Source organism: Aythya marila (assembly GCF_965140915.1).
Source record: "Aythya marila genome assembly, chromosome: 1".
Classification (NCBI taxonomy): domain Eukaryota; kingdom Metazoa; phylum Chordata; class Aves; order Anseriformes; family Anatidae; genus Aythya; species Aythya marila.
Window position 1 is genome coordinate 80,013,076 of NC_139042.1, and position 16,286 is coordinate 80,029,361.

At 42.3% G+C, this 16,286-nt stretch overlaps 1 protein-coding gene across 1 annotated transcript; it reads right to left on the reverse strand.

The window, feature by feature from the left end:
- Window positions 1-6,219: 6,219 nt before the first annotated feature.
- Window positions 6,220-14,503, reverse strand: RBBP7 (RB binding protein 7, chromatin remodeling factor). The gene is made up of 12 exons (XM_082751524.1): window positions 14,402-14,503; window positions 14,160-14,304; window positions 12,144-12,286; window positions 11,494-11,667; window positions 11,089-11,204; window positions 10,329-10,489; window positions 9,810-9,936; window positions 9,639-9,716; window positions 8,995-9,071; window positions 8,498-8,555; window positions 7,581-7,691; window positions 6,220-6,778 (listed from the first exon to the last, which is right to left on the reverse strand). The coding sequence occupies exons 1-12, from the start codon at window positions 14,415-14,417 to the stop codon at window positions 6,710-6,712; spliced, it is 1,275 nt and encodes a 424-aa protein (XP_082607650.1). The 5' UTR covers window positions 14,418-14,503; the 3' UTR covers window positions 6,220-6,709.
- Between the last annotated feature and the right edge of the window lie 1,783 nt (window positions 14,504-16,286).

Sequence of the window (16,286 nt, forward strand, 5' to 3'; positions counted from 1 at the left end):
ACCATGATTAAGCTGCGAAAAAAGCGGAGTTATACGTGATGCAAGACCCGAGTATGTGTATACATACACAGGTAAGTTAGGTCTGTATCTAGTGTTTTGTCCTTCCTTTCATTACACTTACACCTGGTTACGTTACAGTTCAATTCTCAGGTGTTGCAGAAAATCTACCTCTTTGGACTGTAGATGGAAATAACTGTGAAAAAAGTGATGCAGAAATCTAGTTTGTGCTAAACACACTGCTTTATTTTTACAACCCATGTCTGCTTTCATGAGGAAAAAATGATAAATGAACAGGCAGTCTTTGTTTTGCTTTTCAAAAACATTTTGTAGAGATTTTTCACTAATGTGAATCTGAAATTTTATCTACTCAATTCTGTATAGATTAAGTAAATAAGTATGCTTAATATATTGGACTCTGAGTTTTTCTTTTATATCGTATTCGTGTCTGACCGGATCTACCGAACTCATTTCTGTATGTTTGAAAACTCGAGAATGAAAATTAAAAGATGTGGAACGTGAGTTCAAGCGTACTGCTCAAGTTAAGTGCCCCACGAAGGGTGGCATTGCGGAGACGTCGGAGGATTGCGTGTTACCAGGAGAGTCTCAGGGGCAGAAAGTGGTAGGAGCACCCAGCAGGCTGCGGGCATGAGGAGGAGGGTGGCGTGTCTGAGCACGGAGAGCAGGAGCATGGATTGACCCTGTGGCTGCCTGCTTGCAGTTGGTAACCTACCGTGGTTAGACTGCGTGCAGCATGGAAAACGTGGTGGTGGTGTCCAGTAACTTCAAGAGTTCCTCATGCCATCACGAGGAAGTAGGGTCACGCGTCACTAATACTGCAGAATTCTCTCTTGGTGCCCTAGTAATGATTAGGGTTCTGACTGCCTCGTTGGCATCTTCCTTAAAATGTGACAGCTTTCCCTAAATTGTAAGAACTGTGGGTTTTGTTCTACTGGGAGGAAAGTACAGAAGAAAAATGAATTTAACTAGTGATGTACATCAATACAGTGTAATAGCGTACTCTTTGGAAATAGTATTATGGGGGGGAGGATCCCCATTTCATAAAAGCTGGGTGGTACAAGTCCTACACCTGAGCCTTTTCTAGAGATGTGCCAAGTATTTTGGAAATTGAGGAATGCTGAGTTGCTGACCTTGCCATACCTGTTAGCACCATTAAAGTACCCGTTTCCACAAAAGGTGCTGCCTCTAAATAAAATCTCTACTCTTTCTACCCTTTACTGTGGCGCATACTGATATGAAATCAAAGCTCCTGTCAGTAGGTGCGTGGATGACTCCAGTCATCCTGATTTTGTTATTTAAAAAAGTCATATTTGTAAACATGGAGGTAAGTTTGCTTATACATCACCATGAATAGATGAGTCATTTTGTTCTATTACTTTTTTTTTGTCAGATGTGAAGTCCCTTCTGGTACATGTGCATGCACGTGTGCACATTTGAGCTGTTCTTGTGAAGTGCAGCTCTCCTGTGAGAACCTCTTTCACCAGCTGCTGCCTCAGCCCTTAAGTTCACCTTTGCTTGGGCTTCGCTCCCTGGCAGATGGACAAGTGTTCCTGATGCACTTGGAAAGGGTACTTGCTTTTACGCCTCTAGTAAGTTACTCCTCGCAATTACTTTTTCCTCTTTTGTGATTTCTTTTTACATTTAAAATTCCCATTATCTATCTTTTTCCTGCTGGTTAGACCTGTCCTCTTGAAACAAGTGTTTATTTTCTTTTATTAGCCTAACTTAGCCTCATCTACCTGTATTGGCTTTCATTGATTTTACTGACTCTGGCACCTATTTACCCTGCACCTCTAAGTAATTTAAGACTATTGTGCTTCCTATAAAGACTTTAATTTCCTTTCAAACTGCTTATTTTCTAGCTTTGAGGCTGCACCTGATTTTGGATTTAGTCAAACAATGACCTGGGATCAAAGTGCTCAAATCCCAGATCATCCTGAACGGTGACAGTTCTGTCTCAAAGCAGACTTTGCATGTAATTCAAGGCTACACCAAGAACACTGCTTCTAAAGATCTATTTCAAGAAAGTACTTGAGATTCTCTCACCTTTGGCTTTTGGGTGGCTGTACAGCCAAAGACCAAACTGAGTGTTGATGAACTATTTCTCATTCCCTGTAGACTATACACAGCTGGTGAGTAGACTCCGTCCAGCTATTTCAAGGCTGAAGCGAAAACTTCAGCCTTGTGTGGGCACCAATGATAATATTGAATATGGTGTGAATAATAGTGTGGACAGCAATGATAATTATTGAAGTGTTCTGTGGATAAGGGCATGAAACAAATGACTAGATACTAAACGTTGCCTGGTATCAAGCAGTTGATATTTTAGGGTCTCACATGCAATAATAAAAGCAGTGCAAGTAAAATACAGTTCTTCATGCACAGTAAAGGAAAAATGCTGAAATTACTTATTGTCTCGTTGAGACAAACTGAAGTGATTTTACACGTTACCTTAGTTGTGTCCCTGTATAGGTATCAGTCTTCTAAAATATCTCAACCTAGGTTACCTGGAACCACTTCCAACTCATCACATAGATGGTGTTGGTTTTTTTTTCAAGTTTATAACCCAACCCATAGCATTCATAGAGAAGACAATAATAGGACCAACATTTGTGATGCAAACTAGTAATGTGGTGGCTTCATGACTAATTAAGCAAAATTACAACACTATGCTGGAAGCATGTATATTGCTTCTCTTCAGCTACTGACCACTCTTCCAAAGTGTTTACTTAGTCTTACTACATTGTGTGGCTGAATATTTTATTATTCAACTTCTGAAAACAGGTCTCTTGAAATAAAATAGCACATTTTAAATGTAATTTTGGATTGTTCCCTATTCTTGTCATTTCTATTTCCTTTTCAGAACAAAGATGAGAGAATTTAGATTTCCTCAGTGTAATTTGAAAACATTAAAGAAAATCATAGAATCATAGAATCATAGAATATCCTGAGTTGGAAGGGACCCTTAAGGATCATCAAGTCCAACTCTCGACACCGCACAGGTCTACCCAAAAGTTCAGACCATGTGCCTAAGTTCACAGTCCAATCTCTTCTTAAATTCAGACAGGCTCGGTGCAGTGACCACTTCCCTGGGGAGCCTGTTCCAGTGTGCAACCACCCTCTCTGTGAAGAACCCCCTCCTGACGTCCAGCCTAAATTTCCCCTGCCTCAGCTTAACCCCGTTCCCGCGGGTCCTGTCACTAGTGTTAATGGAGAAAAGGTCTCCTGCCTCTTGACAACCCCTTACGAGGAAGTTGTAGACTGCGATGAGGTCCCCCCTCAGCCTCCTCTTCTCCAGGCTGAACAGGCCCAGTGACCTCAGCCGTTCCTCGTATGTCTTCCCCTCAAGGCCTTTCACCATCTTCGTAGCCCTCCTCTGGACACTTTCCAACAGTTTCATGTCCTTTTTATACTGTGGTGCCCAGAACTGCACACAGTACTCGAGGTGAGGCCGCACCAGCGCAGAGTAGAGCGGGAAACTTTCTTGATGAAAAAGCTACGTAAGATGTATGCAGGAGAGAGAACAAATTAGGATTTCACTCTAAATTAGCAATTCCCAACTCTAAAATTCCTCACTCGAAGTTACTTTCTGTATTTTTTGTTATGTCTGCACTTGGAAATAGCTAGTACAAAAAAAAGGTGGGTCTCCAAACTGCAGTTCCCTTGAAAATAAAGGAGGGTGGATTAGATGTAGAGCTTAGGGATATGGTTTAGTGGGGACTGTTAGTGTTAGGTCAGAGGTTGGACTCGATGATCTTGAGGTCTCTTCCAACCTAGAAATTCTGTGATTCTGTGACCACTTGCTGTTTTTTTCCACTCCCCAGCACATACCTACCCTCAGGAGTAACTTAGTACTTAGGGAACTTAATATGTACACCTGAAGTAGCTGTTGTTTCACGCAAATGAATGAGTATCTTACTGTAGCCATGGATCAGGTTGACTATTTTATGTCTTCTATTTTAAACTTCAAATTCCATTATTATTACCACTATGTGCAGTGCATAAGCAGTAAGTACTAACATGGAGGGCATCAGTGTTTGAGATCAGATTATTAAAGGATTCAAATAAGTAAATAGACTTAAAAATGATGACCTTCCTGTGTTTCACATTCTACCCAGGCAACACATAAAAATGTATAGGACTTCATGTTAAAAAATATCTTCCTGGCAGCATGTTCTCACTTAACTGCAAGGTGTGTGTCAATGAGACATAGGCTAATTTCTACAATAAACAGTGATTCTTTGAACTGGCTGGGGGACTAAGCTGTCCTATAATTACCTAAATAAGGCTTAAGAAATTTTGCTACTGTTTAAGAAAGTTGTGTGTAAACATGTATATCGTGAAAGAAAATTCAGACACAAGGGGAAGAAATTAGTATAAAGCCTGCATTTACTGTAGCACTTTCATCATGGGAAAGAAAAATTCTCATTTTGTTTCATAATAATATATGTTTCATGTGTCATCCTGCTGCCACTCCTTGCTCTTGCCTTTCAGCTGTGAGCATGGGCAGTGCATGCATCCCTAAGCCCCAGTTACCTGAATCTTCAGTGCTGCCCAGGGAGCAGTAGGGCTTTGTGAGGTGAATTTTACTGGAATTCCAAGAACAGAAACCAGGAACACAGACCAGCACTTGGTTTGTTCAGCCCCGAGCAGAGCAGGCTGAGGGGAGGCCTCATGGCGGCCTGCAGCTCCCTCATGAGGGGAGCGGAGGGGCAGGTGCTGAGCTCTGCTCTCTGGGGACAGAGACAGGACCCGAGAGATGGTGGGCTCCATGAGCCCTCTGGGTCCCTTCTAACTCAGGACAATCCATGATTCTGTGATTATATTTATTTGTTGAAAAGCAGTTGTACAATAGCACTGTATCAGTATTGAAGTTTCTCTTATGACTATGCCACTAATTTACAATATTTTGTAACCCTGTTGTTCCTACCTGAATGAGCTGAGAGAAGCTGAAGTAAAAGTTACAGCAATGATCATCACCAGGGTCTGTCACACTGGAGCACCAGCTTCCACTTGCTGTAGGGAGCCTGAGATGTTTCTGGAGCTGGTGAGTCACCCAGCTGGGGCAGAGCTGTGAGCATGGCCCCTGAACAGCCCTCCCAGGTTAGATCACTGCCTGCAGCAGCAGCCACCCCCACCCCGGCCTCCCCATGATAGCTACCAGTCAGACCAAAACCACGCTCAGCGAGCACATGCACCTCCACTTCCTGGACATGACATTTTAGGGTGTCCTGGACGTGACATTTTAGCAGCTAGAGTTAAGGGGAGTTTACCAGGGAGTGCTCCATCTGCCCCCCAGCAGCTGGGACTCCTCCTGTTAGCCTGGCTGCTGAAACCGCCTTCCACTGGAATACCCAAATGCAAAATGCTTTTGCATTTGCCTGCAGCACTTGTAGAAGAGCCATTCCAGAAAGAGGTGTAGAAGGAGATCTGTCTGTGCATGATAACTGAGTGCCTGCAACTCCAGGAGGGCCTGGTAACAGCAGGCAGGGAGTTTAAAACAAGGCCATGAGGGGAGAGCTGCAGCAAGTCGTTCATACCCCCTTCTCCCTCTCCAGTTAGTAAGGCACTAAGAAGACTCGAGTACGCATGCAGTAGGTCTTGAGGTAAAAGCTGAAGAGCACCAGCAACAGGAGCAGTTACGTAACAGCCCACAGCAAGGTCTGTGCCTGGAAGAGCCACTACCCTGCCATCCGGTAAGCACTTTCGCTTTTTCCTGTAAATATCAGGGTATTGACCTCTTCATTTCCTATTGTTCGAAAGCTGCGTATGTCTAAAGGAAGTGGGTACCATTTTTGCTCAGGTCCTGAGTTAAGCACATTTAGTGCTTATCATTTGCAGCCACTTGCAAATTAAATTAACATCCACAACTGCAACAGTTCCCTTTAGGTGCCTTTGTGGAATACTTCCGGTGTTCCAACAAAGTGCACAGGAGGCAGGACAAGAAAGAAAACTGCTGGCCTGCTTAGCTGCACTGTCAACAGATGTTGACTCTTCGAGCTGAAAGACCACTGACCAAGCGGTGCACAAGGAAGTTCACCAGGTCTTTGTGGCACCGCTGCATTGCTGTGCCTTTGTGTACCAGCACAGGGAGACAAGAACACATGCTGGGAAGAAGTTAGCTCTCCCTGTTATACAGAAGCACATCTTCCTGAGGAACAAAATGCTGAACTTTCTATACCTTTATTACAGAAATTAAACGAGACTCCTCTCTCTTATGAGATCTTATATTCAGGCAAGAAGGCATTTACCTTATGTTAACAGACAATAATAAACATTTTATTTAATAAATTTTATTTATGCAAAGCCAATCCAAAAGTGTTATGTAAAAGTGAAAAGCTCTTTTTACATATTAATAAAAACTTGTGTTTTTTGCAATTTCATTGTGGGAAGAGTGAAGACTTAACTGTTTTATTTACAGGAACCCACTAAGTTTGTTTAAAAATATAGACACAGGTATTCAGTCACTCTTATTTTCCCTAAAAGCTAACTGCTGTACAGCATACAATAGCTCAAGGTGCCCAAATAACCAAGGGTATCCCATGACAATTTTACTATACAACGTTTTTTGTGCCCGATTAATGATATTCTTGCTTTGATATAATGCTTCTGCTTTTTTTCCCCCTTAAATTTATACAGTAGTCAAATTATATTACTATGTCACATCCAGTACTTCCTTAAGGAAGAGAAGTTACGTCCCTTGACCTTCCAGTTCTGCCGCTGCTATATCTGGTTCTTCGTCATTGTAAATGTTTTCTGCCTAAAGACACAAAATGTTACATTACAAGTGGTAGACAACTGTTTTTAAGCAAACTGCTATACCTAACATATAAACAAACAAACATGATAATACCAAGAAGATAAGAGAAATCATCCCCTTCTTAAGGGGACCTCTCTCTGCCTTTTCTTAAAGGGCAGCCAAACTCTGGAACGTGCACACAATGTCATTGACTTCAGCAGTTGCTCTCCCACATTATTTTATTTCAGTAGGATGAGCCTTAACCATTCAATTCCTTAACATGAACATTTCTTTCTGTGGGCATGCTTCAACCTCAGCCTGAACACACAAAATAAACCGAAGAACAGGTATTAAAGCTAACTGAAAGGCTGACCTGTGAGACAACTTTAAGTTTGATAAATGTTTTTGGTTAAAGATGGGACTTCTGTTATTGCAAAGTGATTTTATTCCATTTTTATAGGATCAGTTCTTGTAATGTAAAACACTGCAGAGTTAAAAGGCATCTTGCTTCAGTCAACAGGCAAAAAAAAAAAAAAATCAAGTCTTTGCTAGTATCAGATAGAAATTCCCAACTGCCACAAATATTAACATGAAGTAGTACCTAAGTCTCAGAGTCAAGAATTAGATATCTGTTGCATCTAATCAGGCTGTTTTACTCTTTTTCTTTTGAAAGTCTTACTCTCCTATCACATAGTGTGAGAAATGTTGAGGAAAGACTGCTTTCAGTCACTGAAGGCACAAGCTGCTCTAGGAAGAACAAGCCATTTCAGTTCCACTTATGCAACAAGCTTCAGAGGAACTAAGGAGCTGTTTTGACACTCACCATTTGCCATATCTGCATTATGTTGTCCTCCGATACAGAGCAGATCACCCAAGGCTCATTAGGATTCCAACTGAAGTCTGAAATTTTGGCAGTGTGTCCTCCATGAATAAACTGTTAAAAACAACAACAAAAATGAACAAAGAACACAAGCTTCAGCAAGCCATTTAATCTCTAAAGAAAAATCTGTTGAAAAACAGAGATTCAGAAGTTAAATTTGTTATGCTGACGACTGTACAAAGACGAAAAAGTTGCTGCTAGAGGTTCACAATACAGATGTAAAGAAGGTGTGTGCGAAATAACACGTTTTATTCATTGCTTATGGACATGGATGCAATTGCTGAGGCAGCATTTAAGTCAGCAGTTCATGTTATAGCAACAGCCAAATGACATCCCTGAAAAGGTGCTACTTCACGCAAGACTGGGCTACGAAAGCCAGCCACATTTTATAACCACTTTCTCATCTAATTATACTAGCACTTGTACAGTTTACACAGGAAGTGGAGAAAACGAGGTATAAGCATTTTTAGTAGCTTATTTCCTGAGGAAACAAAAACAAAACCCAAGCTTTGGACTTCCTTTATTTTTATCATTAAAGCTGGCTACACAGGACCTACTTGGTCTAAGGCAAAATAAACAGTCTCAGGCCACAGCTTTACACGCTTTCAGTTGTGAGAGTACTGAGAAGCACACGGCCAAACTAAGGATGATCAAAAATGAAGATGTGTAAATCACATCTAGTGCAGCTTTGAAAATCACTGTCTTTAGAACTGAACAGAGGAAGCCACTGCAAATTACAACAGTGCATTAAAAGCTGGGTAAGTGAGAAGGTGCAAGAATTGCTGCAGTTTTAGTAGCAGTCACAAGGCATCATACTGCCATATAGCTTGTCAGCAGTTGAAATCTGGACAAAAGCATACCAAGAGTTCAGGAGGCCCATCTTCTGCATCCTCTGCGGACTGCTCTTCTCCAATTTTACTGCAAGAAAGTAGTTTATACCTTTTATTAACAAGCAAATTGCAACCCGTATCAATTTAACTTACCAGTTCCTAGCCTTTGTTTCCAGAATTTGCTATTGCTTTTTTGTTTCCCTCACTGTTAAAAGGTTACAAGCCACAGATACAAAACAAACCGTTTTGTTTTCAATAGTGAAATAAAATCTAACCTGTGAAGCACGCTGAGGCAGAAAGCACTAAAGACAGCAGAAAGCAATTTTATCTGCAAGAAATCCTCACAGAAAAGTAACATCAGAAATACTGTGCTGCTTGAACAGCCAGGTCCAAGTTAAGCAAGCAAGGAAGGCTAGAAAACAGTACAAATAAAGTCTACCAGATAAAGCAAGTCTGAAGGCTTTTTTTTTTAAAAAAAAAACATTTGTCGATGTTCAAGACAGCAAATGAAAGGAATTGCTCTTCACCTTAAATCCCACACATTAAGCCGACGATCAGTACCACTCGAAGCAAGGATTGTTTCATTATGAGGAGACCAGTGAACCTATTGAAAGAGAAAACTTGACCGTAGCACAATTATTAATTTCTAACGATATCCTGAATAAACACTACCTCACCACTAATTCTCAATGGCTAGACCCAATACATTAGTTTCTTCCAGTACATCACACATTTAACAGCACAAATGGATTGCCTTAAAGTCTTTGATTTCTCAAACCAAGCAAGCAACATTGTTTCGCTGTTACAGATTTGCATTATGATGAAACTTAATTGCCTAAAATTCAGTGTTACTTGGATACTACTAAAAAGGCAGAGTTCACAACATTAGACATGAAGCTAAGTTCTCTCCACAGCAAGACATTTTAGAGAAAACATCTACCTTTACTGAGGGTAGTTACATGCTCCCAATATCTTTACAGCAGTAGGTTGTTGACTACTTGCTTCATTGTCAGTTGTTGAACTACGTAGTAGTCTGCATTAACTGAACCAAAATTCAGTGCTTAATTTTAAGCACTGAATTCATTGTGCTTGGTCACCAGATGAAAATCTACGTTCTCGTCCCAGTCACTAATTAGTATTTTCTTACAGGCTGTGTAAAAAGTTTACCCACCTGAAAAATTTCATCCTTATGAGACTCAAAAGAATGGAGTTTCAATTTTAAGTTTCGAAGATCCCACAGAGCCACCGTCTGGAAGAAGGAAAACACATCATTTTTCCTATAATGGCTTTCGAAATATCATTTAAGAATATGAACAGATTTAAAGTAAACACAAATAAAAACCTTGTCAGCCGAACCAGTGGCTAAGATGAACTCGCTGTATGGATTGAAGGACAGGCAGTTGACCTCAGCTGTATGAGCATCTACAGAGTGACTTGGCTTTGACGTTGTATTAGATCTTGTGTCCCAGCTGTCGCAGTCAAGGGTTTGGAGAAGGAGGGAGTAAGAAAGAACAAGAATTAAGTTTCCATTTTATTTTTTTTTAAACTACACTACACATTAGTTTAACAGAGTACTTTACTAAAAGTAGACTGAAGCTACCGTTTTTATTTCAAAACCTTTCAGGATTTTTGCCTGTTGCACACAAGCAGTTCTCATCAGGAAGCTGATATACAGATTAATTACAGTTTATTTTCAAATGAGATGTAGATTTTGGAGAATCTGCAGCACTATTATAGTTGATTGCACTGGAAAGCTGCATCAGACCATTGCAGATTTTTCTTTTTTAATGACAATTCACATGCCAGTACACTGACAGCACACGGCAGGTACTACCCAGAAACTGCCCTAACCCAAACTTACATCATAAGCTTCTGATCATCAGCCACAGATCCAAACAGAGACTCATGGAGCAGATGCCATGCCACATCTTCTACTACTGCAGAATGCCCAGTAAAGATTGCTTTTGCATCAACGATTTTGCCTTCTTTTGGTCCAGCGCTTATATCCCATAAACACACAGTCTGTAAATAAGAACCACGTTGTATCGTCATCTGGACTTTAACTGTATTATCTTTAAATAAAAGGATCACATTCTACGTATAAACAGAGATGACACTCTTGAAACAGTACTTTGTTTTTTTAAAAAAAACAAAACATTTAGCATGCCATAAATGAGAAGTCAATTGAGTTATCGATCAGTTTTCTGCAAATTCAAGGCCCAAAGATTATTTCTGAGGTCACAACAGCAATTTACAAAAAGCATCCCTATTTCAGTACCTTGTGATTTGCTTAGAAAAGTCACAAAAAAAAGTTAGCTTTTAGTGCAGTGGATCAGTTTCATAGTAATTTGTGGCCTCAAATTCAAGTCAGTTTAGAGGGCTGTTGCACACCAGTTTCTTCCAGCAGACATCTGTAAGAATATTCTGTTCTCTCTTCAGCCAGACTGATAACAAAGAACTGGTTGTTGATTATAGCCAAAAGCCAACCAACATCCTTCAGAAATATAACACGTTAGAGTTTTCCTACATAACAAAGTTACACTCAGACAGCTTTTCCCTAATTATCTGTTACAGCCTTTTTTTTTTTTTTTTTTTTAAAGGGGAAATGATGTGTTTTTTACGTGATCATCTGATGCACTGAGAAGATGTCCACTCAAGTTTGAGTTCCATGACAAACCATAGCCTTCTTTCTGGTGCCCTCTTAATCTAAGGTCTGGATTACACTCTCCACTTGGGTCTGAAAGAAAGGAAATTCCCTTTGTTTACTTTTTCTTGCACATCAATCCATGAGAGCATCTTTGTCACTGTTTCTGTCACAATAATCATATTTCATCCATCAGCCTCACAGCAGGGTGCTGCTCTGGAGATTGAGGGCATTAAGAACAACCAGACATTTAAAGTCACTGAAGATTTGAGGCTTCACATTCTGATTGCAGAGCCCATCACCTCGCCCCCCAGTTACAGTTAAGCTGGAGTTTAATGCACAGTACAAGGCATTTTGCTTAGCTTTAAGGAGTCTGACCCACCTGGTTTTGAAGGATGTTTAGTGTAGTCAAACACCAGCACATCAGCGGACGGCGTTTTTGTAGCAATGATGCAGGGATTCTGCGGCATGTAACGAGCACGGTTTACTTCACCTTCATGGTTAATTTTAATCTCCGTTTCAATTTTGCCAGTCACAGATCCGAAGCCACCAAACTCTATTTGTCATTAAAAAAAAAGCCAGTTGATTATATCAACTCCTTAAAATAGGCTGAAGAGCATTTCAGGCTTCTCTCCCACCTCAAGAAACAGCAGTAAGAATCTTAACGTAACAATACAGGAAAGCCTATGGAAGACATGCAGCACATGGCACAACACTGCTGACAGTTTAGGTATGTTGAATCCTCTCTGACAAACTCTTCCAGAGCTTTAGCGTCTGTTAGAAGTATATTAGTTCTCATCATAACAAAGTTGGCAGAAATGCTAGTAGGGATTGCACATCATAGCATCAGATAAAAAGAGGGAACTTCTTATTTTGGAAGAATTTATTTGCCGCTAATAATCTAGAATTAGTTTGAACTGGTAAGGATTCACCAGCTTTAGTATTTAACAGGAAGTTAGAATACCCTTTGACAGGACACTTATTAGTGCTATTACTGCTAAAGCATAATTTAAGAACTCATGCTCTGCCCACCTCCTTTCTCACTATCATATTGAGAAGCATCAAACTGATCGTCGTTGGGAATCTGGACTCTTGCAACAACCAGGTGGTTCTGTTCATCAGAGGTGTGTGTTCCCAAAACAAGCCAGTGCAGCGCGTAATCCTTTCCTTCTGGCCTGTTTGGAATAATTAATTCATGGAATAAAATTACATGCTTAGTTCTGGAATCTAGAGAGCTAGCATCAATAGCACTCAAGATCCAAACTTCTTTGGGGAGCTAAAAAAAAAAAAAAAAGAGACTCGCAGAAGAGATTATTTTGTCACAAGAGACTTGTGCAGTAGAGTGAGCTAGACTGACACAGGCAATCCAGTGAGACAGCCAGCTAGCCCAGCGTGATGATACAAATCAGTAAGAACTGCCACTGTTACTCAAATGGGACAACTGAAATTCGCACGGTAGCTACAGGGTGATACTAACACGTATTGCTATCTTCAATTCTCCTAGCAATCGCATGGTACTGATTTAGAAAGCTATTGATGCTATGTTCTATAAAACACACATACTAAGGAAAGGGGCAACATATTTTAGTTACTTCTTTTATGTGCTTTTACTGGTTACTATTTTATTAGAGCTTTCAGATTCTTGTTTTTAAACTAAACCTGTCTATAACCAGATCAAACTCCTCTTCTGGCAGTTAATTGCAATATTTGGTAACCAGCAAAAGGCTGGAGGGGCAGTGTCATTTGTTTCCTAAAGGAAAGAATTGAACAGTCAAGAACAAGCAGCTTCTGCATTTTTGAAAGCGAAAAAAAAAAACAATTAGGCTGTCTGAATCCAAGCAAGCAGGAGTCATTTAAACAACCATAAGCCACCGTAGGTATTGTTACACCACTTCCAAGGTGGTGTAATACAATACAAACATTTTGACAGCAAAACGGAAATGCACACAGAATGCACGCACACTTACTTGCATCAGGAACAGGTGTCCCATCATGTCAGGTGCCATACAAAGAGACAGTCCTTGCCTTAAATGGCTTACATATTTTGACACTGGGTAATTGGAAATACCAGGTTTTAAACTGAACATTAAGTCAATCTGCAAAACACGAGGCAAGCAGAAGTGTTCCTCACAAGGGCTCCACACCCTCAAATCCCCACTCCATTTACTCCATGCCATGATTAGTTAGCTCACATCTCTTAACATCTCTTAACATCTTCCCCCAAACATCTTGGTATGCAAAACTGGTTATCTAGCCACTAAGCAAAATATCATTTATGTAAGGTGGAATTTCAGAGTGGGAAGTGACCATCCTCCAATTATCCCATGAACTTTACATGTAAGATAATTGAAAACTTGACTGTATCCAGGTTACAACAGCTGGAGTCCTGAGTGGGTACTCTGACAGCTGAACCTCTCTAGTAGCTGATGCATGAACAGAATCTATGTTCATCTCCAAAACTCTGTAAGAAATTAACTGGCAAGCATACAACTTTCAGAGGGAGGTGGAAAAACGGGAAAGCACCAGAAGTCAACAGCAAGCCAGGCACAAACATCAGCCTTATGAGAACAATAACCCCTTAAATAAGCTCGAACTAGGAACAGCAAGAAAACAAACAAGAAAACAGAGAGATGATACAGCTTCTACAGAATAATTTGTAGGGTAAATTAAGAAAAATCTTCAGGAAGTTGAGTTTGTTTCTTAGTTTTCTGGGAATTTGCAATATAAGACTGTTGTTTCTCCTATCTATGAAGTGGTAGAGATTTATCCCCTCACACCTCTTGACATCTTTTGTTTAGCTGAGCTACCATTCCCTAGAGTACCGAATTATGACTTTTCTTCCTCAAAGCTTCCGCATACCCAAAGGGTTTTGACCGCTGCAAGCACAACAAACCGCGACAGTCCAAAGCAAGCAACCGACGGCTGCTTTTTTACCAACCCTCGGTCGGTTTTACCCTCGGGCGGGCAGGGCAAACACCCCCAGAGCCGGGTGCCTTATGTGTGCGTGTGTGTGCTGGGGGGGGGGGTCCCATCCCGCCGTCCCCTCACCTGGTGACGTCGGGCAGCCACTGCACGGTGAGGCTGGGCCACTCGAGGGCGTGTGTCATCACCAGGTCGTAGAGGAACGGCGTGTTCTTCTTCCAGATCCTGTACTCCTCGCTGATGACGCGCTCCTCCACCGTGTCCTCCAGCGCTGCCATAAGGGGGGGGGAGAGCAGCCAGGGGCTGAGCAGGGGGACACCAACCTCCCCCACACACCCCTTCCCAACGCCCAAATCTCCTCAGCCTACCTTCCTTGCCCGCCATGTTGGGGGGCGGCCGTTAACGGTCGCCCGGGGAGCGGTTGGAGGGGTGTGGGAGGGGGGAACGGAGGAGCGCGCGCGGCTCCCGCCACCGCCCGCCCGCTGCCGCCCTGCGCATGCGCCGCCACCGTCCCCGCCCGGGCACCTCAGCCAATGGCGCCCGCGGCGCTGTGAGGGGAGGGAGGGCTGAGGGGAGGTGGGGCTGTAAATAAAAACTGCAGGGGCTTTACGTGAATAAAAACAGGACCGCCGGCGGTGGTGGCTGAGGACTTTATTTATTTATTCGTTACTTATCTATCTATCTATCTATCTATCTATCTATCTATCTATCTATCTATCTATCTATCTATCTATCTATCTATCTATCTATCTATCGGTGGTGATGAACGTGTCTCAAATTCCTGTGACCCAAATGTGACTTGCGCTCAAATTCCTCGCGAGGGGGAGAATATTAAAAAATTAATAATAATTCAACACCCCTGAAAGTGCCAGATTTGGGAGAGGAGCAAGCACGCTGCCATGCCGTGGCCCCCTCTGTGAGCTCTCCTCCCCGTGTGGCAGCAGCCCGTGCACGCAGGGCATTGGCGCTGGGGGTGGAGAGGAGCGGTGCTGTTATTTATTGGCACATTTATAAGTTTTTATGAACGGCACCCCGGGTAAATTCGGGAAGGAGGGGCAGTGCTGTCGACGAGAGGAGAATGAAAACAAACGCGCTCTTTCTCCTCCCCCCCCCCAAAAAAAAAAAATAAAAATGTAAAGACCGCTTTCCAACAATTACATATCCTAACGGCTTGGAATTAATATATATATATATATATATATATATATATATATATATATGTATTTAACATCAGTTTAAAAGACGATTTTATCAAGATCAAGCCTTTGGGGCACGGAGCCGGCTGCAGGCTGCCGTGCGGGGCCGCGGTCGGCAGGGGGCGCCGCGGTGCCACCGGGCGGGCGGGAGCGGCAGGGCCGTGTGGCGGGGCCGGGGGTGTGGTGGTGCCCTCGAGTTACTCAAGTTTACTCGAGCGTTGCTCGAGTTACTCAAGTTTTAAGTCCTTTTGTTGTTTAAATGGGGGCAGTAGTGGTGTCGGACTGCTGTGGGGACACGGCTTCTTCCAAGCTGTCACATACAAGGCAGAATGGTGGTTTTGCCGCGGTGCCCACGCAGCTGTTCTGTTCTCCTCTCGTTTCGGCTGCTACTAACCAAAAAAAATAAAATAAAAATTAAATAACTTGGCTTTCTATTCAGCTTGAATCTACAGTGCTTGCCGCAGGTGTCACCCTTAACCAGAGCAGATAATAACACCTTCCAGCAGAATAATGAAATGGGAACAGGGCGAACAAGAGGCAGTGCTTTTTAATTTCCCGCTGTGAAAAGAGTCCTGGTGGGCTGAGCCTCCCACTGCCCGGGCTCCAGTCCTTCCAGCAAGGAACCCAGTTATAGGAAATGTTTGTAGGAGAGGCCGGCGGGCACCGAGGCTGGGAATAGCTGCCAAAGGTTGCAGCACGGGAACTGGGGAAGAAGTCAGAGGTAGGCAGCCAGCTGCCTCCCCAGCAGGGAGCCTTCTGTAAGGAACCGCTGCCTTTTTGGCCAGGGTGTCAAAAAAGAGAAATATTCCAGTGAAAAAGCTGAATTACTATATACTAGTCTTCCTCTTATACCTGCACAAACTGGAATTAAAGCCATGCATGGTATATTCGAAACACAAATGTTGTTAACTGGAAGCTGTAAACTAATCTGCTACATAGGAGAGCATGGGTGAATGTGTTAGCGCAGACACAGAGCCCTGATCATGTAAGATGTGTTACCAGCTTGACTTTGGCGACGCTTACTCATTGTTTTGGGATTTGCTGCCAAGTATGTGTC

Excerpts from the sequence above, each read along its gene's own strand:
- RBBP7 (XM_082751524.1), bottom strand. Across the intron at positions 10,490-11,088 it reads TCAGTGCATCAGATGATCAC|ACTGTGTGTTTATGGGATAT; the intron begins GTAAAAAACACA and ends TCTTATTTACAG. Across the intron at positions 9,937-10,328 it reads GATGATCAGAAGCTTATGAT|CTGGGACACAAGATCTAATA; the intron begins GTAAGTTTGGGT and ends TGACTGCGACAG.